This window comes from Leucoraja erinacea, chromosome 19, assembly GCF_028641065.1.
Source record: "Leucoraja erinacea ecotype New England chromosome 19, Leri_hhj_1, whole genome shotgun sequence".
In the NCBI taxonomy this organism is placed as follows: domain Eukaryota; kingdom Metazoa; phylum Chordata; class Chondrichthyes; order Rajiformes; family Rajidae; genus Leucoraja; species Leucoraja erinaceus.
In genome coordinates this window covers 1,568,977-1,595,850 of record NC_073395.1, presented here as the reverse complement: position 1 = coordinate 1,595,850, position 26,874 = coordinate 1,568,977, and the positions used below count along the sequence as shown (strand labels likewise).

Genomic DNA, 26,874 nt, shown 5'->3' with positions numbered 1-26,874 from the left:
CAGGCCATCAGACTACTCAACACACTCAAGAAAATTCCATGAACATTTAACTTTAACTCAATGTCTGCAGTATGCTATTTGCACTTTTCTACATTGCACCTTTATTATTGCACCTTAATAACCTACCTCAAAATTTTACTACATTCTGGCACACTGTGAATATTTTAAATAATGTATATGTCTATCTTATTGGTATATTGTCTGTCTGTATTATAAATATTACTTGCACATTTGGAGTATGGGGAAACGCAATTTCAATCCAATTTATTTGAATTGACAATAAAGTTCACTTTGAACTTTGAACTTTAATTCTCAAGTCATGTCCTCTTGTTTGAATCTTCCCTACTCTCAATGGGAAAAGCTTATCCACGTCAACTCTGTCTATCCCTCTCACCATTTTAAAGACCTCTATCAAGTCCCCCCTTAACCTTCTGCGCTCCAAAGAATAAAGACCTAACTTATTCAACCTTTCTCTGTAATTTAGTTGCTGAAACCCAGGCAACATTCTAGTAAATCTCCTCTGTACTCTGGGTACTCTGTACAATGGATGCCGACAATTACTGCCCCTTGTTACAGTTCACCTGTAACACACCTCAGTCCGTGATGCTTTAATGTAAACTGCTCGCTACAGCTTGTCTTAACTGCAGCCTCTGCCATCATGCAATTATTAAGGAAACAAGAAATGTCCAACCATCTTCTCAAAGATATATTAAGTAAACAGAATAATTAAGGCCAAATATTTCAACGGAAACAAGCCCAAGGACAAAATTAGATCAATGTGTAAATGAAGACATTTGGATCATTTCCATCACATGGCCATCAGATGTTCGAATAAAACATCAAGTTTGAGATTTAACCCGTAGATGAACTTCAGTGAGAGGACAGTGAAAGCAACTGGGATTTGGGAAAGTCATTTCTGCAGCTGAGGACAAACCGTGGTAGCTTTATGTTACGTTTCCAAGTGTAGAGACACAGCATGGAAACAGGCCCTTCGGCCCACCGAGTCCATGCCGGCCATCGATCATCCCTTCACACTCCCTCATCCACTCCCTACGCACCAGGGGGGGGGGAAATTTACAGAGCTCAGTTAACCTGCAAACCTGAACGTCTCTGGGATGTGGGAGGAAACCGGAGCACCCGGAGGAGACCCACGCGGTCACGGGGAGAACATGCAAACTCCACACAGACAGTATCCATGGTCAGGATCGAACCGGGGTCTCTGGCGCTGTGAGGCAATTAAATATCACAACTCTAGGATATCAGTGAGATATCACGTGCGTAGACAGAGTGAACTGATTCATTTTTTCCATCAAAGCAGCAACTTTTTCACATTTGAAAGGCCCGACTGAAAGCATTTTGCGGGGACTTTGTTGGCAAGGCCGGCACCTATTGCCAATATCTAATTGCTGTGGGGAATGTTGGCTGTCCCGTCTTCATGAAGTGTTGCAAACATTCCATTACTTACAGTCATAGAATCAGACAGCGCAGGCCCTTCGGCCCAACTCAACCATGCTGACCAAGGTGGCCTATCTATACTAGTCCCGAGTGCCCGCGTTTGGCCCATATCCCTCGAAACCTTTCCTATCCAGGTACCTCCATGATGTTATGTTTCCTGATATTGGAGTTGATCTCATGCTGGTTATAGACAGTGTTTCTGGAGGTGGTTGGGTGGGGGTGGGGGGCTGGGGGTGTGTGGGGGGAGAGGGGGAGGGGGGGGGCATGAGGATGTCCGATGAGGATGAGGGTTGTGGGAGGGGTAGTGCAGGATATACAGTGGCTTGCAAAAGTATTCATACCCCTTGAATTTTTCCACATTTTGTCACGTTACAACCACAAACGTAAATGTATTTTATTGGGATTTTATGTGAGAGACCAACACAAAGTGGCGCATAATTGTGAAATGGAAGGAAAATGATACATGGTTTTCAAATTTTTTTACAAATAAAAAACGGAAAAGTGTGGCGTAAAACTTTTGCAAGCCACTGTACATGTGTGTGTGTGTGTGTGGGGGGGGGGGGGGGGGGGGGGGGGGGGGGGGGGGGGGGGGGGGGGGGTGTACACTGAGAGGCCGCAGGGAAATGATCACTCACTGACTTCAGGTGGGAAGATGCTCAGAAATGAAAGTACGAATTGAAATGACTTGTTATAATCAGGGAAGGAAAGGCAACAGATTCTGGTGGCTCATCAGATGCTTTCTGGTATCAACATGTAGCCTGGTCAAAGGGGCGGCATGGTGGTGCAGGGGGTGAGGGGGCTGCTTCACAGTGCCAGAGTCACGGGTTCAATCCCAACCTCAGGTGCTGTCAATGTGGAGTTTGCACGTTCCGGGCGCTACGGTTTCCTCCCACATCCTGGAGACGTGCGGGTTTGTAGGTTAATTGTCCCCTCTGTAAATTGCTCCCAGTGTGTAAGGGATGGGTGAGATAGTAGATTAAGTGGGCCGAAGGGCCTGTTTCCATGCTCTATCTTTCAATCAATTCAATCACAAACATTGCCAGATAGCACGGCAAAAATGTGTTATCTCACAGAGTAGAATGAATCTCCCCAAAATACTAGGGGACCGAGGATCTAGCGGGAGGGGGAAAGCTAAGGAAATCCGCATTGGTCAGGAAATGGTGTTGGGAAAACTATTGGGACTGAAGACAGATAAATCCCCAGGGCCTGATGGTTTGAATCCCAGAGTACTCAAGGAGGTGGCCCTAGAAATCGTGGATGGATTGGTGATCATTTTCCAATGTTCTATAGACTCAGGATCAGTTCCTGTGGACTGGAGGGTAGCTAATATAACCCCACTTTTTAAGAATGGAGGGAGAGAGAAAACAGGGAATTATAGACCAGTTAGCCTGACATCGCTAGTGGGGAAGATGCTTGAGTCAATTATTAAATTCTCGATCTCTGGAACTCTCTGCCACAGAAGGTAGTTGAGGCCACAGTTCATTGGCTATATTTAAGAGGGAGTTAGATGTGGCCCTTGTGGCTAAAGGGATCAGGGGGGTATGGAGAGAAGGCAGGTACGGGATACTGAGTTGGATGATCAGCCATGTCTAAAGATGTAATAGCAGCGCATTTGGAAAACAATAACAGGATCGGTCAAAGTCAGCATGGTTTTATAAAGGGGAAATCATGCTTGACTAATCTTCTGTTTTTTTTGAGGATGTAACAAGTATAATGGATAATGGAGAGCCAGTGGATGTGCTGTCAGATTAGTGTGCAAAATGAGAGCACATGATATTGGGGGTAGGGTATTGACATGGATAAAGAACTGGTTGGTAGACAGGAAGCAAAGAATAGGATTTAACGGTTCCTGTTCAGAATTGGTGGAAGTGACTAGTGGAGTACCGCAAGGCTCGGTGCTGGGATACCAGTTATTTACAAGATATATTAACGATTTAGACAAAATAATTAAATGTAACATCTCTAAAGGGCCTGTCCCACTTGGCGATTTTTTCGGCGACTGTCTGCATCATTGACTGATGTATCAGGTCACCGAAAACGTCGTGGGGAAAATGGTCCCGATGTTGGGGGAGTCCTGAACCATTATTCTGTTATTGATATGGGACATATAATGAAAGAATGGATCGACTGGGCTTATAATCACTGGAATTTAGAAGGATGAGAAGTGATCTTATAGAAATATATAAAATTCTTAATGGATTGGACAGACTAGATACAGCATGTTGGGGGAGACCAGAACCAGGTCACAGTTGAAGAATAAGGGTCATTTAGGTCAGTGGTGAGGAAAAACCTTATCACCCAGAGAGTTGCAAATCTGTGGCAATCTCTGCCGCGGAAGGCAGTTGAGGCCAATTCACTGGATGTTTTCAAGAGAGAGTTAGGAATAGCTCTTAGGGCCAACGAAATCAGGGGATATGGGGAGAAAGCAGGAACGGGGTACTGATTATGGATGATCGGCCATGATCATATTGAATGGCGGTGCTGGCTCAAAGGGTTGGATTGCCGACTCCTGCACCTATTGTTTCCATGTTTCCACAGGATAGTTTATTAGGGGCAGCACAGTGGATTAGTTGCTGCCTTACAGCGCCAGAGACCTGATTATGAATGCTGTCTGTATGGAGTTTGTACGTTCTCCTTGTGACTGTGTGGGCTTTCTCCAGGTGCTCTGGTTTTCTCCCACATCCCAAAGACGTGCAGGTTTGTAGGTTAATTGGCTTTGGTAGAATAGTAAACTGTCCGCTACTGTGTAGTATAATGTTAATGTACGGGGTGATCGCTGGTCAGCACGAACTCGGTGGGCCCAATGGCCTGTTTCCATGCTGTATCTGTCTAAAGTTAAAGAAAGTCTGGATGACCCTCTGACTGATCACCCTGAGCCACTGTCAGTCACTTCTCAATATTTATGTTAATTTCTCTGATTAAGGATCTGATTATTCTGTGAAGTTTTCTTGTTGTTAATTATCTTAACGCTGAATAATTCTGTTGAGCTATTTAAAAAATGCGATGTAATTGTGTTAATCGGGTCAGTAAAGTGAAGCCAGCCATCGACTTTGAAGAGGGAACGCATTTTGAGGGTTTAATTGTAGGAGCCATGACACTGTGTTGTTTTGTATTTCTGATTCTGACTGAGTGAAGCAATTCATTTAGCAGCTAGATGATGTGAACTCCATTGGTAAAATGTTATTACCAGTACAATTACGTTTACTTCCCCTTTACTCCACCCCCTGCATCTCCCCAAGCTGGCAAAAGCAAACCAAAGACCCTACAGCGAGCAAGATAGTCCACTCGATGAAAAATACCTAGTGCGGTCATGGGCAGATTCATGGGTAATTTTCGGCCCCATTCCCGTAACCGGCTTCCGTCTCCGCACCAAAGATCCCGTAGCGGAGCAAAGATACTGGTGCGGAGACGGAAGCCGGTTACGGAAACACCCTCGTAAAACTAAAAGTTATTTGGGAAAAATTTTCTCCTCATGTTCAGAATTATAATTTATTAACACAAACTGTTCCCCCGCAATGTTGATTACACTGCGGGTCGGGTCTGGTCGGGTCGGGTTACTGAAATGGATGATAAAAAGGCCCACGTTCTGCTCCGTTGCGTACTACACGTCAGCCCATTGCATTTAGCAGGAGTGGTCTATCTTGCTCCGCTATAGGATCTTTGAAGTGACCAATGTCAGAATTGAAAGATTAAAATTAGCTTCCACCTTCACCATCAGAAGTGGCAAGTCCTATGGTTTATTCAAGTTATGTTAGAAATTTGCTGGGTTTTTTTCTGGGGCAAGTTTGTAACTTGCGTTATCTGTAAGTCACCCTTGTGGGGTGGAGGAGAGGAAGATTTAAGAGTCAAGTGTGTTTAATTGTCACATGTACTGGCAGCAGAAGAATTAAATTCTTAATTGCAGCAGCATAACTGGCTTAGGGTTTTTAGTTTAGAGATACAGCGCAGAAACAGGCCCTTCAGCCCATCGAGCCTGCACCGACCAGCGATCCTCGCACACTAACACTATCCTACACACATTAGGGACAATTTACATTTACACCAAGCCAATTAACCGACAAACCTGCACGTCTTTGGAGTGTGGGAGGAAGCCGAAGATCTCGGAGAAACGCCCACGCAGGTCACGAGGAGAACGTGCAAACTCCGTACAGACAGCACCCGTGGTCAGGATTGAACCCAGGTCTCTGGCGCTGTGAGGCAGCAACTCTACCGCTGCGATGCAGAACTGAGAGGTAACACAGTGTAAAAATATTCACCACGTTAAAACCTCGCCTATTAGTTTAGAAATGCAGGAAACGGTTGTGACCAATAACTCATAGTTTAGTTAGTGTTGTGCAGTGTTAGAGAGCCTGATGGTTGTTGGCAAGATGTTGTTCTTCAACCTGGAGGTCACTTGTTACAAACTCCTGTATCTATTTAATTTTAAAACAAAGTCAAATCTGAAAATAAATGTTTTATTACTGCAGGGTATGTATCTGATTACTGGCTCAGAGTTAAACTGTTTATGTTTCTAATTAATCATGTCAGAGCCTCATTTCCTTTCCATATAATAAGCCGTGAAAATGTTTTAAAATGTCATGTGGTTGCTAACACTAATATCGATATTTTCTTTCCATATAAAGCATTTTCCGGTTGACTTTCCCATTTTAGCACATTAATGCCCAGAAATTCCACAGCAGTTAAACTTGGGTTCAAGGAACTGCAGATGCTGGGTTACAAAAAAAAAAGACACAAAGTGCTGGAGTAACTCTGGGGGTCAGGCAGCATCTGCAGAGAGAGAACATAGACAGGTGGGAACATTAGTTGCATCGTTGTCTGGTTCGGCAACTTGGATGCACAGGAGCCAAGAAAACTGCAAAAAATTGTGACCACTGCCCAGTCCATCACCAGCTCTGACCTCTCCACCTGAGTTCAAAGGGATTTATCGGAGACTCGGGAGAATTTGTGAATTACCTCGTGAAAGTGGTACAGGCCCTTTGATCTTTCCAGCTAACAACATCCTTCCTACAGCAAGATGTGCAAAGCTGAACACAATACCCCAAATGTGACCAGCAAAGTTTAATACAGCTGTAACATAATGTTCCAGTGTCCTTACTCAATATCCTGACTGCTGAGCACCACCCTGGCCACACACTTATTTCACCCCTGCCATCTGGAAGACGGTACAGGAGCCTGAAAACTGTAATGTCCAGGCCCGGGTTCGAACCTGACTACGGGCGCTGTCTGTATGGAGTTTGTACCTTCTCCCCGTGACCTGCGTGCATTTTCTCAGGGTGCTCCAGTTTCCTCTCACACTCAAAAGACGTACGGGTTTGTAGGTTAATTGGCTTGGTGTAGTTGTAAATTGTCCCCAGTGTGTGTAGGATAGTGTTAGTGTGCGGGAATCACTGGTCAGTGCAGACTCGGTGGGCCAAAGGGCCTGTTTCTGCGCTGTATCTCTAAACTAAACTAAATTAAACTGAAAGCTGGAGAGCAGACAGCTAACTGGCAGAGAACACATTCCCATATCTTAGCAGGCTAGCATAGCTGGTTCCCACTGATCATCACTAGTCTAGTCCAGAGGCAATTGGTACAATTGGGAACAAAATGTTAAGTGGGGTAAAGCTGACCTTAGATTGTAGTGGGAACATAACTATTTATTTTAACTGATTCACAACCACAGTAAAGATAATATTTGTAGAGTATGAACACGCCTTTTTATTTCTTTCTTATTTCTTACGTTTTCGGTTGAGACCAATTGAATGGTCATTTCACTGCTGAACCCAAATCTAAATAGGATTTAAATATAGAAAGATGTAGCACAGGGGCTATAGGCTGTGATAGCAGCAGGTGGTGATATCTTTGGTACAACTGAGGCAGTCAAGCACCAATAGGTTCAGAAAATGGTATTTTTGAAACGGGATTAGTCAATCAAGTATTATTTTTGGATCAACAACACATTTAACTAGGGTGAATGAGGAGTGATTCGGTCAGTTCAGAGTTACACTTGAAATAGGTGTTTATTTGATCTTGATGTTACAAGATAGAATATTACATTAAAGGTCAAATTGTACATTTGTGCTGCAAAAATGCTACATTCATGTTTCTCTTCAATATTTCTTTTTAAAGCAAAAGTCCTTGGAGCTGTTACAAATTACATTATAAATTGTTTGCAGTTCAGATCAGGCATGGTTTCTTTAAATAATCGTGCCAAGAACATTCCGTGCCCAATAAAAAGAAAGTTTAAATGTGATATGCCATTCAAGTGTGTTTGCTTCAGGGAAAGTGCAGGTCCCTAACTAAACAATAAGCTGATGCTTGATTGGTGAAAGCCTTCGCAAGCTTCCTCATGCCATATTTTATTCAGCACAGGGAAGTATATTGAGAGAGCAGCTTCATGCACCACCACCTCCAGGATGCGAGTACATCAGCTCCTGCTACAGTGTCAAGCTATCGAGACTTATCAACAAATACCCCAACCTGCAGTGATACTATTGTAGACATTGAGAGAGATGACACTGCGAATATTTAACTCAGTCTATCTTTCATTCAGTGTGTATATTATAGTGTGATCTCAGAGGTTATTTCAAGCATTGGTTTTAATGTTTCAAACAGATACATCATCAATATTCAATGCGGCAATGTTACTGCAGGTTTTGTATCAACACAGCTTCCTGCTTCACTCGAAGAATCTTAGTATTTCTAGTCCCTACATCCACCAGACTGTTACACACTACAACATAGACTTGGTGACATTGGCTTTGTCCTTTTTGCACAATTATTGTTTGTTTGTTTTTATGTATGGACTTTTATGCATGAACTATCTATGAACTTTTCATTAATTATATTGTTTACAGAGTTCTATGTTTACATATTGTGTTGTGCTGCTGCAAGTAAGATTGTTATAGTTCTATCTGGGACATACGCCAATAAAACCACTCTTGACCCTTGACAAGCGATTGTGAGGGCTATGAGTTGAAATGAAATTGACCAAAAAAAAATCACATGCAGAGGAACCTATAACAGGGTCGGTGTAAATAAACTTGTTTTAGGTATTATTTTTCTTATTGTCACATGTACTGAGGTACAGTAAAAAGCTTTTCTTTTGTATTATTATTTTTATTAGAAGCAATTGTACAAGAATAAATCAATCGACATAAAATTATACAGTTAATGTACAGCTTCAATTTTTGCTTTTTAACTTGAAAATAGTTGCACCATACTATCCTTGTAAGAATTCGGTAAAGGGTCATGAAAAATTGATCTGTTTTTTCTGCCAAGACAAGTCTAATATTTTCCAAATGTAGTGTCTCGGACATGTTTGTAATCCACATCTGCACAGTAGGGACTGACGTGTGTTTCCAAAATTTAAGTAGTAGTTTTTTCGCCGTTATCAGGCCATAATTAAGGAAACGTCATGTTGTGCTGCCGCAAGTAAGAATGTCAATAGTCAACAGGTGCAGGAGTAGGCCATTCGGCCCTTTGGGCCAGCATTGTTCTATCTGGGACACATGACAACAACACACACCTGTGCATTATTGAGAACTGCAGATGTTGGAATCCTGAGTAAAACACAAAGTGCTGGAGCAACTCACCGGGCTAGGCAGCATCAGTGATGGGGATGGGAAGACCACATTTCAATGCTCCTACATATCTAAAAGCGTTTTAATAACCATGAACAGATCTGCCTCCACCACCACCCCTGGCAGAATGTTCCACACTCCCTCTGTGTGACAAATTAACTTGTCCCACACAATTAGTTTAAACTTTACCCCTCTCATCTTAAAGCTGTGCCCTCCACTCCAGTATTTGACATCTCCACCCTGGGCTAAAAGATTCTGACTGTCTACCCTATCTATGTTTCTCATCATTTTATATATTTCTATCAGATGTCAAGAGTCAAGAGTCAAGAGTCAAGAGTCAATTTAATTGTCATTTGGACCCCTGGAGGTCCAAACGAAATGCCGTTTCTGCAGCCATACATTACACACAAATAGACCCCAGACACAACATAATTACATTTAACATAAACATCCATCACATTGCTGTGATGGAAGGCCAAATAAACTTATCTCTCCACTGCACTCTCCCCCCCCCCGATGTCAGAGTCAAAGTCATAGCCCCCGGCTGGCGATGGCGATTGTCCCGCGGCCATTAAAGCCACGCCGGGTGGTGCGAGGTCGCACACCGGGTCCTGGTGTTGGAGCCCCCGGCGTGCGCTCGCAGAGTCCGCGGCCATTCCAGCCGCGCGGGGCAGTGGTGTCAGGCCCCGCTCCAGGAGCTCTTCAACCCCGCAACTCGGGCGGGAGAAGTCGTCGTTGCAGGAGCCCCGAAAAGCGGTCTCCCCCCAGGGGAGGGATTGGGGCAGGGACCAACGTCCCTGTAACACACGTTCTTTACACATTCCTGTCTGAGTGTTATTCTAAAAAATCAAATAGCCAACATAATGTACAGTACAGTATGTTTAAGAAAGAACTGCAGATGCTGGAAAAATCATAGGTAGACAAAAGTGCTGGCAAAACTCAGTGGGTGAGGCAGCATCTGTGGAGCGAGACTCGAAACGTCACCTATTCCTTCGCTCCACAGATGCTGCCTCACCCGCTGAGTTTCGCCAGCATTTTTGTCGACGTACAGTACAGTATTGAAACATAGAAACTAGAAAATAGGTGCAGGAGTAGAGGCCATTCGGCCCTTCGAGCCTGCACCGCCATTCAATATGATCATGGCTGATCATCCAACTCAGTATCCCGTACCTGCCTTCTCTCCATACCCCCTGATCCCTTTAGCCACAAGGGCCACATCTAACTCCCTCTTAAGTATAGCCAATGAACTGGCCTCAACTACCTTCTGTGGCAGAGAGTTCCACAGATTCACCACTCTTTGTGTGAATTATTTTTTTTTCTCATCTCGGTCCTAAAAGACTTCCCCCTTATCCTTAAACTGTGACCCCTTGTCCTGGACTTCCCCAACATCGGGAACAATCTTCCTGCATCTAGCCTGTCCAACCCCTTAAGAATTTTGTATGTTTTTGTAAGAATGTTTGTAAAGTTAGTACAGTAGTACAGTTAAATCACACACTTTAGAAATAAATCCACTACCATGTAAACAACTATCCATCTGACAATTTACTGATATGTTATTGAGTATTTTAAATAAGTGTTGTTGGTTTTAACTCCAGATTCAACCCACTGTTTATGAACAGCAGCTAGTGCAGGAATGGAACTGAGATCAATAGCTTCCACTAAACACCAGAGGGCGCAATAGATCCAGTTACACCTTATTTCATGTGGACTGCATGGAAACAGGCCTTTCGGCCCAGCAAGTCCATGCTATCCATCCATCACCCATTCACACTAGTTCTGTGTGCTATCCCACTTTCTCATCCACTCCTTACACACCAGGGACAATTTACAGAGGCTGATTGACCCACAAACTTGCACGCATTTGGGATGTGGGAGGAAACAGGAGCTCCCGGACAGAGCAGGCAGGCACGGAAATCGCTATCAAAACATGGGGAGGACACAATTTCTTGGCGTCCACACGCTTGCACACACACGCGAGGCTTCGGCCGTGGGCCCTGTGGACGGTGACATCGGGAGCTGACCTGGTTAGGGACCGACTCCCAACTCCAGCAACAGCAGCTTTGCCCGGCCCAAATCGTGTGGCTTCTATTGGCCTGTTCACGGGGCCTTTCATCGCCCGGCATCGGGAGCCTCGGTTGCGTTGATGCTGCAGTTTGATTTTAAGCCGCGCCGGGCGCTGAAATGCCCCGCGAATGGGCCGATTCAGCCCTTAGAAAGCGTCTGATAAAGTCTGCATTACAAAACATGGTGGGGGGGGGGGGAGATTGTCCCCCACCTCTCAAAGCGGGGGGGGGGGGGGGGGGGAATATGTCGCCCGTCCTCCACAGGATTCCCGCCTATCACCGTAGGAAACCATATAACCCTATAACAATTTACAGCACGGAAACAGGCCATCCCGACCCTTCTAGTCCGTGCCGAACACATATTCTCCCCTAGTCCCATATACCTGCGCTCAGACCATAACCTTCCATTCCCTTCCCGTCCATATATACCCACACGGTCAGGGGGAGAACGTGTAAACTGTACACAGACAACACCCAAGGTCAGGATCAAACCCGGGTCCCTGGCACCACGAGGCAACAGCTCTAACGTGCCATCTTCCAATTTTATAATGTCTTGAGATACTACTGTGGATAGTTGGTGCTGAATATGAGGTGTGCAAAATCAATTGATTCGTCGTATCAGGAATAAATCATATTTATACAATAGTGCATTATTTTCATTCACTGATATATTCAGTCATATTATCAATTGCTTTTTCATTCTGTACTAGGGTTGCCTTTCATTAGTTCATTTTGTCCCGGCATTGATACTTTGTTAGTCTCGTTGTATGTAGGCCCCAAATAACAAACGTTTGGCCTAAAAGCGAAGCGCTTGTGCAGATCCTGGAAGATGTACCTTTGGAGTTCCACATACAACATCATTGTAATACAGCTTGGCTCAGTGCCATCATGGGTGTTATCTGGTAAATAGCACAGGAACAGGCCCTTCCATGTGCCCTTCGTGCCAAACATGAAGCCAAGTTAAACCATGTGATCCCTATCTCTCCATTCCCTGCACATCCATAGCGACTTCAAAATACGAGGACATTAGCAAGTCGGGCAACATCTGTAGAGGGAATGGACTGACAACATTTCTGGTCAGGACCCTTCTCAGACTAATAGAAGAGGGAGAAAGCTGAACAAGAGGTGGGCACGGAACAATGCCTTTGACTTTTTGGCAGTTAATGTTATTGCTTTAAATTTTCAATCCATGTCCATAATAATATGAAGCAAAATTAAATTTATCCCCCAGAATAGACAAATGTTTTCTGTTACAGCAAATAGATATTCAGCAGAACAACTTGCATTTAATTCCTGTGTTGTTTATCTTACTGTAATAATTGAATCCTATGGAATTCTTTTTTTTTTAATTAAGAAAATGTGTCAGATTGTGTGAGCACAGAGTCTTGTACAAAGTTTCGACCCGAAATGTCACCTATTTCCTTCACTCCATAGATGCTGCCTCCCCACTGAGTTTCTCCAGCATTTTTATCTACCTTCGATTTTTCCAGCATCTGCAGTTCCTTCTTAAACACAGGGTCTTGTACAGTAAGTTTCTGGCGTGAAGAAACATAGAAACATAGAAATTAGGTGCAGGAGTAGGCCATTCGGCCCTTCGAGCCTGCACCGCCATTCAATGTGATCATGGCTGATCATCCAACTCAGTATCCCGTACCTGCCTTCTCTCCATACCCCCTGATCCCCTTAGCCACAAGGGCCACATCTAACTCCCTCTTAAATATAGCCAATGAACTGGCCTCAACTACCCTCTCTGGCAGAGAGTTCCAGAGATTCACCACTCTCTGTGTGAAAAAAGTTCTTCTCATCTTGGTTTTAAAGGATTTCCCCCTTATCCTTAAGCTGTGACCCCTTGTCCTGGACTTCCCCAACATTGGGAACAATCTTCCTGCATCTAGCCTGTCCAACCCCTTAAGAATTTTGTAAGTTTCTATAAGATCCCCTCTCAATCTCCTAAATTCTAGAGAGTTGAAGCCGAGGGAATATCAGATGGTTGAGATGACAGCTTTCATCCATGAGAGTTAAGTTGTCTGACTTTAAACCAGAAATACGTTTAAGTCTTTATGTTGTATGGATGCAATTACCCCATTAACACTGTGGGTGGAGTCTGCCCACATCCAGTTTACACTGACAGGGTTGTGCAGTTGCTGTGAATTAGTGTGTTTACGTCAAACACTCATTCAGAGCGGAGAAAAGAAGGAAAAACACAATCGCCTGTGTGCAGTGGGGAAAGTCACTCTCCCATCTACACAAACCTTTGTATCCTGAAATCTTGCAGATAACGAGAGGGGCCACAGCAGTTTGCTGAAAACTGAACGATGCTAACTTAAAATAGTTTATTAAAATAATAATAAGTGTACTATTTTGTTAATAGTTAACCAAATAACCAACAGTAAAGGTGGGGTCCGCAAAGAGTTGTGCCAAAATCTGGCAACTTTAATGTAGGAACTTTAATAACAAAATACTGTCAGAAAATAGTTGAGGATAAATGTGTGGGGCAAGTTTTTTTACCCAGGAGGTGGTGGGTGCCCAGTAACATGCTACCAGGGTAGTGGAGGCAGATATGATAGTGATGTTTAAGAGGCTTTTAGATTGGGGAACAGATATAGAAGGGTCTCGACCCGAAAAGTCACCCATTCCTTCTATCCAGAGATGCTGTCTGTCCCGCTGAGTTACTCCAACATTTTGTGTCTATAGTCGAATAGTTTAGTTTAGTTTATTGTCATGTGTACTGAGGTACAGTGAAGAACTTTCCCTGCTGATATGCAAGGAATAGGAGGATATGGATTAGGTGCAGGCAGGAGAGATGGTGTTTAGCATGGGCATTGTGGGCTGAAGGGCCTGTTCCTGCACTGTGCTGTTCTATGCTCTATTTGATGCTCTGCTATGACAACTCATTGGCCATCACATGCCCCACTGAATGCTTCACTCCAGCAATGTCTGACACAAATAAGCTCAATGTTAAGAATCGTGTACATTTTAAGGTTTTGAAACGTATTATTTTTCATGTTCATAAGTGATAGGAGCAGAATTAGGCCATTCAGCCCGTCAAGTGGACTCCACCATTCAATCATGGCTGATCTATCTCTCCCTCCTAACCCGATACCCTGCCTTCTCCCCGTAACCCCTGACACCCGTGCTGATCAAGAATCTATCTATCTCTGCCTTAAACATGTCATAATTCGGGAGGTGATCCTCACTGTCAAGGCCAATGTTGATGCCTTGTGTGGCTGATCCACCATCCTGAATCTGGTTAAAATGGTCCCGTAATCATGTGTTTCCCAATGAATTGTCTGGGAATGCATAGGTTTAGATCTACATAGATACATAGACAATAGGTGCAGGAGGAGGCCATTCAGCCCTTCGAGCCAGCACCTCCATTCAATGTGATCATGGCTGATCATCCCCAATCAGTACTCCGTTCCTGCCTTCTCCCCATATCCTCTGACTCCGCTATTTTTAAGAGCCCTATCTAGCTCTCTCTTGAAAGTCTCCAGAGAAGTGGCCTCCACCGCCCTCTGAGGCAGAGAATTCCACAGACTCACAACACTCTGTGAGAAAAAGTGTTTCCTCGTCTCCGTTCTAGATGGCTTACCCCTTATCCTTACTTCTTATAATTAATATTTAACTGTTTCCTTGAAGGCAAACACAAACAGCATATCCTACAACTGACCATGACAACGTATTTCAACAAGGTTATGGTAGAGTTATTGTTGAAGGTTTTTTTTTTACATTTCACCCATTCTTTCCCCTACACAACTCATCACCACTTGTTCCTCTGTTGAAGGCTCTCTCCAGTATTGTATTCAGCATATATATGCCCAGACTGATTGAAGACAGCTTGCTTCACTCTGTCTGACCATTAACTAATACTGAGCCTGGACCACTGGTGGGTATTGGAGAGACAAGGGACTATGGGACACTTGAATCTTGACGTTATATTTGGCACGGACATGGTGGGCCCAAGGACATGTAACTGTCCTGTACTCTTCTATGTTCTAGGATGTGTTCAACAGATGCTCCGTACAAACCAACCTCTCCCGATGACTTAAACCCGCAAGCCTAGGTAGCACGGATATTAACTTGAATGAGGCCGAAATCTCACACTATTTCTCCAGGTACAAAGGAAGGCAGTTGAGATTATTGGGAGGCCATCATCACAACATTGCTGCAAGAGGTTCTCGGGATATTTGCTGAACCCAGGATCCTCTGGTGCTTTATCAATGGCATTTCATCCATTAGAAAGGATGTACTTGTATAGAGAGGTGCAGAGCAGTTACATGAGGAGAGCGTGTGTTTTAAGTGGAGACCCTTCTTCAGACTCACTGATATCCAGCACCCATATGCAATTCCATTGGACCGTGACAATAGAGATACTGCAGATGCTAGAGTCTTGAGTCTGAACAGTGGACTATTCCTTCCACAGATGCTGCCTGGTGCGCTGGGTTCGTCCAGCACTTTGTGTTTTGTACTAGTGTGTAACTTAAATGAATACAAATCGAAACGAATATGGCCCAGCCTGATCTGATCTTCCCCACGTGGAATCATTAAGTACTGCGCCCAACACTGTCCTGACTGTCTCCACTCTCAGGCAGAACACCAGGCCTGTGCCACTCGCTCTGCCTCTTTCACCCTCTGCACACCTGCCATCTAACCGGAAGAATGTTCTTAAAGCCCACCCTACCTTGTGCAGAGTAGGAGTTGTGCTCAGCAGCGCCCCAAAACCATTCTAACTCCGTCACATTCACATCAACGCAGTGTTAAATTACACCCACCTCACGTTGATTTTGAACTGCAGGAAAGTGATATTTCACTGAGTTGCAATTAAAAACAATTAATTGCAACTCCTCTTCCGGGGGAAAAAAACACGCGTCGAGTGGTTCAGCAAAATATTTGAATGACAAGTGGTCTCGGGGTAGTTGTATGCGTTGTAACGATTTGACATTGTCTCGTTGTATACGTTCCCCCACTCCCATCCCAACCACGGCGTGGAGCAATGGTATCGGAATGTATTTATTTGAACCTGTAATGTATTTAATTGAATAATCCTTTGACGAATCACTGTGGCGAGGCTATGGCAGGATTATACATTATTATCTTATTTTTTTCTCCAAGTTTAGCAACGATAACAGTCGAGGCATCCGACTGAATTAAGGCTGGGGTTTTACTTTTAAAAAGCACATCTGTGATACCGCAATGGGAAACAATCAGCGGCTATTATTGTGTTTCCCCTAAATAGAGTCATGCACCACGAGTACAGGCCCTTCGGCCCACCTAGTCCATGCCGGTCAAGGTGCCATGTCTACGCTAGTCCCACCTGCCCGCGTTTTGCACACATGAGAGTCTAAACCTCTCCTATGGATCTACCTGTCCGCAAATGCGTTTATATTTAGTACAAGATGTTTGCAAACAGTAACAGTGCGAAATTTAAGAGGGATTGACATTGGCCCTTGTGGCTACAGAATGGGAGTAATCAGCGGGACAGGCAGCATCTCTGGAGAGAAGGATACGCGTTGGACCAGCCATAGACATATTGACATAGACGGTAGAAATTAGGTCGAAGGGGAGTATGGGCCAATCTGCCCTAATTTCTAGTTTCCTGCACCCCCATTCAATCTAATCATCTCCTATCATCCAACTGCCAGAAATCCCGTACCTGCCTTATCTCCATACCCTCTGATCCTTTAGCCACAGTGCAAACATGTAACTCCCTCTTCAAAGATCGGTATGAACTGGCCCCAACTACCCTCTGTGGCAGAGAGTTCCAGAGATTCCCCACTCCCTGTGTGAAAAACATGCGAGCCATCTTCAGAATTAAGTCTGATTCAGTCTGAAGAAGGGTCTCGGCCCGAAACCTCACCTGTCCCTTCTCTCCAGAGATGCTGCCTGTCCCGCTGAGTTACTCCAGCATGTTGGGTCTATCTTCGATTTAAACCAGCATCTGCAGTTCCTTCCTGCACGTCTGAAGAAGGTGGTGTGGAGAAAAATTGCTGGAGAAACTCAGCGGGTGCGGCAGCATCTATGGAGCGAAGGAAATAGGTAACGTTTCGGGCCGAAACCCTTCCGGGTTTCGGCCCGAAACGTTGCCTATTTCCTTCAGGGTTCCCACACCACCGTTATTGACATTGTGTCTCTTGCACTTAAACCGCTACAAACGATTCAGTTGTAATTTCACCAGGCAATCATTCCCCGCGTTAGATTGCTGCCCTTGATTGCAAGAAGATAAAACGGCCTGACGTGTTATGAGAATGTCTCTAAAGCAGATCAGACAAGAATGGGTCTACGAGAAATAAGTTTCATAGAATGGTTCTGTAGCAACTACTTTCTAGGTTTTAGTTTCACGCCTGCCATCACCGCACAGATATTTCATTCTTTTCTAATTATGAGTGAACATGGTTCTATTAACGTGGACAGCGTTGAATTAATTCACAGTGCGTTTTATATAATAATGTAGATTCACCGCGGGAAGTTTTCATGCGCGCAGTCTCGGAGTTTTGATATTAATATGGTGATAAAAAACGACACAAAGTGGTGGGAAGTCAGGCCCGCGTCGCTGGAGGACATGTAAACATAGAAAATAGGTGCAGGGGTGAGTTCGGCCCATCGAGCCAGCACCGCCATTCATAGAAACATAGAAACATAGAAATTAGGTGCAGGAGTATGCCATTCGGCCCTTCGAGCCTGCACCGCCATTCAATATGATCATGGCTGATCATCCAACTCAGTATCCCGTACCTGCCTTCTCTCCATACCCTCTGATCCCCTTAGCCACAAGGGCCACATCTAACTCCCTCTTAAATATAGCCAATGAACTGGCCTCGGCTACCCTCTGTGGCAGAGAGTTCCAGAAATTCACCACTCTCTGTGTGAAAAAAAGTTCTTCTCATCTCAGTTTTAAAGGATTCCCCCTTATCCTTAAGCTGTGACCCCTTGTCCTGGACTTCCCTACATCGGGAGCAATCTTCCTGCATCTAGCCTGTCCAACCCCTTAAGAATTTTGTAAGTTTCTATAAGATCCCCTCTCAATCTCCTAAATTCTAGAGAGTATAAACCAAGTCTATCCAGTCTTTCTTCATAAGACAGTCCTGACATCCCAGGAATCAGTCTGGTGAACCTTCTCTGCACTCCCTCTATGGCAATAATGTCTTTCCTCAGATTAGGAGACCAAAACTGTACGCAATACTCCAGGTGTGGTCTCACCAAGACCCTGTACAACTACAGTAGAACCTCCCTGCTCCTATACTCAAATCCTTTTGCTATGAAATTCAATATGATGATGGCTGATCATCCTGAATCTGTATCTTGTTTCTGCTTTGCCCCCATATCCATTGATTCCGTGGACATGACAGGGGATGATCCGGGTTGGGACCCTTCCTCAGGCTGATTGTGGGGGAGGGGGAGCAGGAAGAGAAGATGGGCCGGGCAAAGCCTGCCGAGTGATATGTGCATACAGGTGTGTGTGTGTGTGTGTGTGTGTGTGTGTGTGTGTGTGTGTGTGTGTGTGTGTGTGTGTGTGTGTGTGTGTGTGTGTGTGTGTGTGTGTGTGTGGGTGTGTGTGTGTGTGTGGGGGGGGGTGGGTGGAATGTTTGTAGCGGTGTTTACGGGGGGATGGGGCTTGAAATAGATGTCCCTGTTGTCTAATAGCCACGGGGTGATACAGCGTGGAAACAGACCCAGATCAACATGTCCCATCTACACTAGTCCCACCTGCCTGCGTTTGGCCCATCTCCCTCCAAACCCGTCCTATCCAAGTACCTGTCGAACTGTTTCTTAAACAAAGGGTTAGTCCCAGCCTCAACTACCTTCTCCAGCAGCTCGTTCCATACACCCACCACACCAAATATGAGTCATAACCGCTCCGCCCGCCTGCTGTTATTAACACGGACTGAGATTTCAGCATCAAATGTTGAAAACTCTATTTTAAAGCATACGTAAGGAACATTGGCCAACCTGCTCGCGTCTGGCCCATATACCCCCCCCCCCCCCCCCCCCCAACCCAAACCGTTCCTATCCATGTGTGTTCTCCAGAGATGTTGCCCACGACTGCGTTGCGATGGGGCTGAATGAGTCTAGAGAAGCTCCAGACCTGAAGCGTTACCTATCCATGTTCCCCAGAGACACTGCCCGACCCGCCGAGTTACTCCAGCACTCTGTGTCTATATTAGCTGCGATAGGGCTATTTATTTAACTTCAAGCCGTGTACAGGTCACCTGATGGTCCAGTGAAGCGAGGCACGAACTGCCGGTCAAAATGTCCACAGCGGAGCGGCGTAAAACCCTCGCGCCCGTGTTGAGAGTGTATTCCCGACTTGTCCATGTCTTCAAGCCCATTTTCTCTGTTTAACCTCTGGTGGGCTTTCAGAGGAACAATCTACCAGAATAATACGACCAGTGCTGGGGGAGGGAGGGGAGCATAAAGTCCAAGTTTCAAGTGTAAAATATCCTGCGAGGAAAATTTGAAACCACTCCACAATGCGCGTTTAAATATATAACCGCCAGAACATTAACTCCTTGGGCACCTCCTTGTAATAAGTCAACAGTTTGCCCAGCGCCGACAGAATCTGACACACTGCAAAATGTTGTTTTTTGAATTTAGGAGTAACCAGTCGGTGCAATCGTGTATTACTCTAAAACAATACACTTTAATGATCGGGTCTTGTCCAGACTTAGCTCGGACAAAACTCTGAACATTTAAGGATAAGGGGGAATTTTTAAGGACAAGGGGGAAATCTTTTAGGACCGAGACGAGAAAAACATTTTTCACACAGAGAGTGGTGAATCTGTGGCATTCTCTGCCACAGAAGGTAGTTGAGGCCAGTTCATTTAAGAGGGAGTCAGATGTGGCCCTTGAGGCTAAAGGGATCAGGGGGTATGGAGAGAAGGCAGGTACAGGATACTGAGTTGGATGATCAGCCATGATCATATTAAATGGCGGTGCAGGCTCGAAGGGCCGAATGGCCTACTCCTGCACCTATTTTCTATGTTTCTATGTTTCTATTAATAGCCCATTATCTGTTATTTACATTTTAACCGTTTAGTTTATTTATTCGTGTGTGTATATATTTATACAATGGTATATGGACACGCTGATCTGTTCTGTAGTCAATGCCTACTATGTTCTGTTGTGCTGAAGCAAAGCAATAATTTCATTGTCCTATCAGGGACACATAACAATAAACTCTCTTGAATCTTGAACCTCACATTGGAAGTCGGCAAACCGTGTATGTCGGTGGAGAATATCTCAGATGACAGTTGATCTGAGAGAGGGGTATCAAATCATGAGGTGGATACACTGTTCATTTTTTGTCGCCCTACTTTAAGAAAGGTGAGTCGTTAACATAGAAAGGACGCAGAGAAGGTAGACAAAAATGCTGGAGAAACTCAGCGGGTGCAGCAGCATCTATGGAGCGAAGGAAATAGGCAAAGTTTCGGGCCGAACCCCTGAAGGAAATAGGCAACGTTTCGAGCCGAAACCCTGGAAGGGTTTCGGCCCGAAACGTTGCCTATTTCCTTCGCTCCATAGATGCTGCTGCACCCGCTGAGTTTCTCCAGCACTTTTGTCTACCTTCGATTTTCCAGCATCTGCAGTTCCTTCTTAAACGCAGAGAAGATTTACAGGGATGTTGCCAGGAATCGAAGGCCTGAGCTATAGACAGACTAGGACATTTTATCTCCTTGGAGTGCAGGTTCTGGGGTGATCGTGTCGAGGTGTATAAGACCACCAGGGGAATAGATAGGGCGAATGCACAGTATTTTACCTCGAGTAGTGGAATCAAGAAACATAGAAAATAGGTGCAGGAGTAGGCCTTTCGGCCCTTCGAGCCTGCACCGCCATTCAATATGATCATGGCTGATCATCCAATTCAGTATCCTGTACCTGCCTTCTCTCCATACCCCCTGATCCCTTTAGCCACAAGGGCCACATCGAACTCCCTCTTAAATATAGCCAATGAACTGGCCTCAACTAGCCTCAACTGGCAGAGAATTCCACAGATTCACCACTCTCTGTGTGAAAATGTTTTTCTCATCTCGGTCCTAAAAGATTTCCCCCTTATCCTTAAACTGTGACCCCTTGTTCTGGACTTCCCCAACATCGGGAACAATCTTCCTGCATCTAGCCTGTCCAACCCCTTAAGAATTTTGTAAGTTTCTATAAGACCCCCCCCACCCTCCCTCAATCTTCTAAATGCTAGCGAGCTAGAACTAGGGGGCAAGAAACTGTAGGTTTTAGGCGAGAGGGGCAAGATTGAACAGGAACCTGAGCGGCAACTTTTCTCCACACAGATGGTAGTGGGTGGATGGAACGAGCTGCCAGAGGGAGGTAGTTGAGGCCAGGTCGTTGGCTATATTTAAGAGGGAGTTAGATGTGGCCCTTGTGGCTAAAGGGAGAGAAGGCAGGTACAGGATACTGAGTTGGATGATCAGCCATGATCATATTGAATAGCGGTGCAGGCTCGAAGGGCCGAATGGCCTACTCCTGCACTTATTTTCTATGTTTCTATGACACAAAAAGCTGGAGTAACTCAGCGGGACAGGCAGCATCTCTGGAGAGAAGGAATGGGTGACGTTTCAGTCTGAAGAAGGGTCTCGACCCGAAACGTCACCCAACCATTCCTTCTCCGCAGAGACGCTGCCTGCCCCCGCTGAGTTACTCCAGCATTTTGTGTTTACCTTCGATTTAAACCAGCATCTGCAGTTCCTTCCTACACATTGTGGCAAGGTGGGCTGTGTTTGCGGGGGTTGTCAGGAGGGCGGCGCTGGTGAGTCTGATCGTTGCCACTAACACCACTGGTCGCCTGACCCCCTCTCTCTGTCTGTCTGTCTGTCTCTCTCGCCTGGCCGGCGGGGGAAGGGTGGGGGTAGTGGCAGAGAGAGAGGGAGAGGGTTGCTTGTCAATAACCAGGCGCGTTTAGATCATAGCACGGTGGCTGGCCTGCTGGCTGGCAGGCAGGCAGGCAGCAGCTCGCTGGTTGCCCGGGATCCCAAGTCTGGTGCAGCCGGGCGGGACCGTGGGCGGCCCTCCGTGTCTCTGGACCAATTGCACGGTGCTCGCTTTTTAAAATTCCCTGTCCGTCACTCGGTTTCCTCGTCGTCAACCTCCTTCGCCATATTGGGTAACTGAAAAAAAGCCAGTTTTTTTTCCGCCTTATTAGAGAGTGAGTCTTGCGGAGATACGCCGTAAACGGTTGTTGTTGCCGTTTTTTTTTTGGGAGTGGGGGGGTGAGGGTGGCGTTTTGTTTTGCTTTGGTTCTGCGCGTTGGAGCTTCGGCGAGAATTGCACGGGCGCGCAAGCTTTGCAATTTCTGCAGCTTTACTTGTCGGGGCTGTGGACGGCTCTCAGCGAGAGGGGGAGGCAGGCAGGCAGGGAGGGAGGGGGGTGGTGGTGGGGAGGGGGGGTGGGGGTTGTTACGAAGGGGGAAAAAATGTCAAACGTACGCATTTCTAATGGTAGTCCCTCGCTGGAACTAATGGCAGCGCAGATAACAGGGAACGCGAAACCCTCTGCTTGCCGCAGCCTCTTCGGTCCCATAGACCACGACGGGTTGAACCGAGACCTGCAGCTGAAAAAACAAGAGATTCACGAGCAGGACAGAGGGAGATGGAACTACGACTTCGAGAGGGACAAGCCGTTGGATGGAAATTACAAATGGGAAGCCGTGGATCGTGAAGATGTGCCTAATTTTTACTGGCGGCCCTCCAGAGAGCAAGTGTCACCGGCCGAGCAGTGCGGGATTGATGTGAATGGCAACCATGCGATAGTTTACACAGGGACCCGGCTTCAGGGCGACACGGACTTAGCGAACCTACAGCGGGAGGAACTGGTCACAGAGCGGTGCAGCAGTCCCCGTAAGCGGTCTGCGTCAGGCGGTAGGTGACAAAGATGCGTTCTGTTAAAAAGCCACAGGATCCATTTTCAAACGGACCTTTCTGACCTTTTAATACACGTTTAAAAAAAAAAAAAAAAAAAAAAAAAAATTCGCCCAACCAGTAATTTTCATGCATTTCACACGGAACCTGCAGTCCTTTGGTTTGTCTGCGATTAATCTGAAATAAATCCCTCTACGTTTGAAAAAGGATACTACAATTTCAGGGGCCTTATTTATATTTAAAACAAATAAGATGAACCAAACGTCCTTTTTTTTTAAAGTGCTTTTGTTGATATGTGGTTGACTAATGCCGGTAAACACTGGGGCAAGTCAGAACAGAAGTTACCTCGAAATTTATTGACATCCTGATTTGAGATGTTCTGTTTTAATGTATTTTTTGTGTGTGGTTATGTAATTTGCAGATGACATCCCAGACGCAAAGAGGTTGAATTCGAAGACCGAAACAGACTGGTCAACAAATTCTCCCACCGCGGGCACATTAGAAAAGACACCGAAAAAAACGATTTCTCGTGGACATCAAACATAGAAATCACAAGGTAGTTTTCAAAAAAAAAATTACGATTTTTAGTTTTCGTGGGCGAATGAATCTTCGTGTGGTTTTTAATAGTTGGAAGCTTGAGGTGTGACTGTAGCAAAAGCAGAGAGAACATCTTGCTTTGACCAATTGTCCCGGCGGTCACAAGTTGAGGATTTGAAGCTGATCTGGATTGTAATGTCACTAATGTTTCTTTAATTCGAAAACGACACGTATGCGCAGGTGATTGTTTCCAGCTGGTTTTCAAATAACAATGCCCACTCAGGAGCGTCCTGCGATGCTATCGAAACGTCGCCGTGACTATCTTAAATTACTTCACCACCTAATAATGTAGACTTTATTGCCCATTTGTTGCAGTAACAGAATGATATCAGTGCATACAACCACAAGAACGTTTCTGTAGGACCAACCTTCATGGTGATATAAAATAATCTAAGTTAAAACCTGACCAATATCACTTATCTCATCGGCTGTAGTACCTTGGGCAAACGTCCATAGAAGTGTCTTAAATAATTTCAACATGTTACCTAATGCCTTTACATTCCTTTCACTGCCCCTTAGACTAAATATTACACGAAGGTGGTGGGTGGGGTGGGTGTGGATGACTGGGGGAAGGAAGCTTTGAAGTGGCTAGTCACAATAAACGGGATTAACAGTGGTTACAGTAGACTAGATACCCGTGTTCAATCCTCCACACGGTCTACCCCAAACCGGGGCGTTGGAAATAAAATTCTCATTCGCTGGTGAAAAGTCGCGTACGCAACGTTTATGGTTAGTCCCAGATAGCACGGTATGACATTTCATTCACTTGGCATTGAATCTTTGCAAAAATATTTCACTTAATCAGTTGCAGATGCTGAAATATTCACAATTTGTTTCGAGTCAAATACCGTTTGGTATTTTGATTGATTTTCGGATCCAATTTCTTAAAAGTCCAAGGAAGAGCTGCTGCTATTGTCGGTAGATCCTGTCAGTGTCAAACACCTCGTTCCCTTCACCAATGGTTCTATAACTAGAGAACAAATTCACTTGTTTAGAAATGGCATTTGAAAGTTGCAATGGCAATTATTGTTTGCTAATCCGATAATACTAATTAATCTATTGAAACGTTACAACACCCCAACTGTACGTGTGTTTTGCAGTAAATTTCTGACATGCTGCCTGGAATAGTTTTCTTGTAGATTACTTCAAGAGCAAGGTATAACACTGGATAAGTCTGAAGGGGGTGTGTGTTATTGTCTTGTGGGGGAGAAGACCAAATTAATATTGCTCCCGGTAATACTTGCTTCAAATCACCGGTTGCTTTAGCAACTTTTGGGGCAGCTGCACTCGATATGGGTGGCTTGAAGTGAACAGCGTGGCTGTGCCAATTAGGATCTAAGTAATGAAAACAATTAGAAAGAAAATACAGAAGTCTGAAGAAGTGTCCCGACCCCAAACGTCACCTACCCATGTTCTCCAGAGATGCTGCCTGACAACCTTGTCATTGCAAATTATACTGGGTTAAAAGATTATAAATTGTTTAGAGCTGTGTTTCCATTTGGGGGGAAAGATACACTTAATTTTAAACTGTATTTGTGTTTTCCTTGTTTCAGACACGATGATCCTCTTTTCCTTGTTCATCTATGGCAGTGCTTACAGGAGGAGGGACCCGTTCCTCACTCACACACACACACACACACACGCACACGCACACACACACACACACACACACATACACATATCGTTGCCTCTCCCATGGTGGAGAGAGTCCAAGCACTGAACTCAAGTGAACACTAAAACCGCCCATTTTAGAATGGATATATCGCAGTGCAATTAGGTTGTGGTTCTTCCTTTTCACTTGGCTGATTTTACTACCTGTGTATATAGTTTTTTTTTGTAGCACATAAACCAGTTTGGTGGGGAAAAGAGGGGGGGGGGGAGGGAATGGAAACATGTTAAAAGTTCAGAGTTTAGAAAAATATATATGATTTGAATAGCAGCAATGTAGGTTTTTTTCCCTATGGACTTGCAAAACTACCGAGCTGTGTATTGTATGTTAAAAAAAAAAAAATCTAATGTACCTGTGTACATAACTTTGTAAAGACACTGAGAAATTATACTAACTTATTTATGTTAAAAAGAATTGATGTTTTTGTTTTGGATTCTAGAAGATAATTTTCCGTTAAGCCACGGTGGCATATTTTCATGTGCATTTGTAAATGCTTTAATGTAGATTTTTCTCCTCTATTTTGCCTGTCATGATGTAAGGCCATGCTGGAAAGAAAAAGCGTCCTGAGCCAGGCTTGTTTTCTGCCTTAGCATTGGTTATATTTCTCTTTTTGTTTGTTTTGTAACGTGTGGAAAGATGCTGCCTTTTGGTTTGCATCGTGAAATCAAATAAAGAAAAATGTACAATACCCCCTTTTTTCAAAAGTGTGTGATTCACAGCTGTTTCGCGTGTTACTAATGACAATGAACTACTTAATTGGAGGGAGAAGAGGGTGCAGGTGCTGATTGACGAACGAGGTAACGTTGGGTGGATTTCGGCCTCATGTACGGTCAGGAAGGTGGTTTGAATATTTAATTCAATACTTGAATTGTTGTCAACCTCCTACCTTTGCAACTGATTTTGTCAATGCTGGATGAAAGATTATAACATGTTTGCAGCACTATCTTTTCATAACATCGCTGACCTACCCCTATCCACCCTGGAACGATTTTTTTCTGAGGCTTATATATTTTTTTAAAAACATAAGTGCATCAGTTTTGGGCGTGATTTTTAGGTTGGAGGTGGGGCGGCGTCCACAACACTCTGCCTGACAGTAGCTAAGCCTGAGGGTACAACAAGCCCTTTGGAATTGTTTGCAGAATGATCAACAGATGCATGTGCAGAAAGTGCAAAGATTAAAAAGCATGGTGGAATTTTTTTTTTTTTTTTAAATTAACAAAAAAAAGGTTGGGGGTGGTTAGTCGCGGAAGTGGCGCTTGCAGCATGGAGAGTGTGGTGCGGGGGGTGATTGGCAGCTGGGCTCCCGGGGAGAGCGAGCACGCCACGGGGCGGCGGCCAGTGGCAGCGCGAGCGCGGCCCACGTCAGCGCGCTCCCTCCCGCCCGCGGCACACGTCAGCGCGCTCCCGCCCGCCCGCCCGCGACACACGTCAGCGCGCTCACTCCCGGCCCGAGATCCCGCCCCCGTACCCTCGCCCCATTGGTCAGTCTCCACCGTGACGAAGGATGGGGGGAGGGGCGGCGGCGACTGAGCCCGCATCCCATTGGAGCAGCCACACGTCGATCAATCCCCGCCTCTCCCCGCGCGCCTCAGCCCGGCCAACTTTTTGAACCCGCGTTATTTTTTTTTGAAAAAAACGACAATAACCGTCTTTTCCTCCCCCTC

General features: G+C 45.1%; 2 protein-coding genes across 2 annotated transcripts in view; one reads left to right on the top strand and one right to left on the bottom strand.

The window, feature by feature from the left end:
• cdkn1d (cyclin-dependent kinase inhibitor 1D) overlaps window positions 1–19,578 on the bottom strand; it is a 30,042-nt gene extending 10,464 nt beyond the window's left edge. The window contains exon 1 of the transcript XR_008725004.1: window positions 19,288–19,578. The gene's annotated coding sequence lies outside the window, so the exon portion shown is untranslated. The remainder of the gene's footprint in view (window positions 1–19,287) is intronic.
• Window positions 19,579–22,470: 2,892 nt separating this feature from the next.
• Window positions 22,471–25,898, top strand: cdkn1bb (cyclin-dependent kinase inhibitor 1Bb). Its single transcript, XM_055650033.1, has 3 exons — window positions 22,471–22,944; window positions 23,366–23,500; window positions 25,095–25,898. The coding sequence occupies exons 1-2, from the start codon at window positions 22,500–22,502 to the stop codon at window positions 23,488–23,490; spliced, it is 570 nt and encodes a 189-aa protein (XP_055506008.1). The 5' UTR covers window positions 22,471–22,499; the 3' UTR covers window positions 23,491–23,500; window positions 25,095–25,898.
• Window positions 25,899–26,874: the final 976 nt, after the last annotated feature.

Bases quoted from the DNA above. Each gene is read 5' to 3' on its own strand.
- cdkn1bb (XM_055650033.1), top strand. From the start codon at position 22,500: ATGTCAAACGTACGCATTTCTAATGGTAGTCCCTCGCTGGAACTAATG. The intron at 22,945-23,365 runs GTAGGTGACAAA...TGTAATTTGCAG, and splicing joins TAAGCGGTCTGCGTCAGGCG to ATGACATCCCAGACGCAAAG.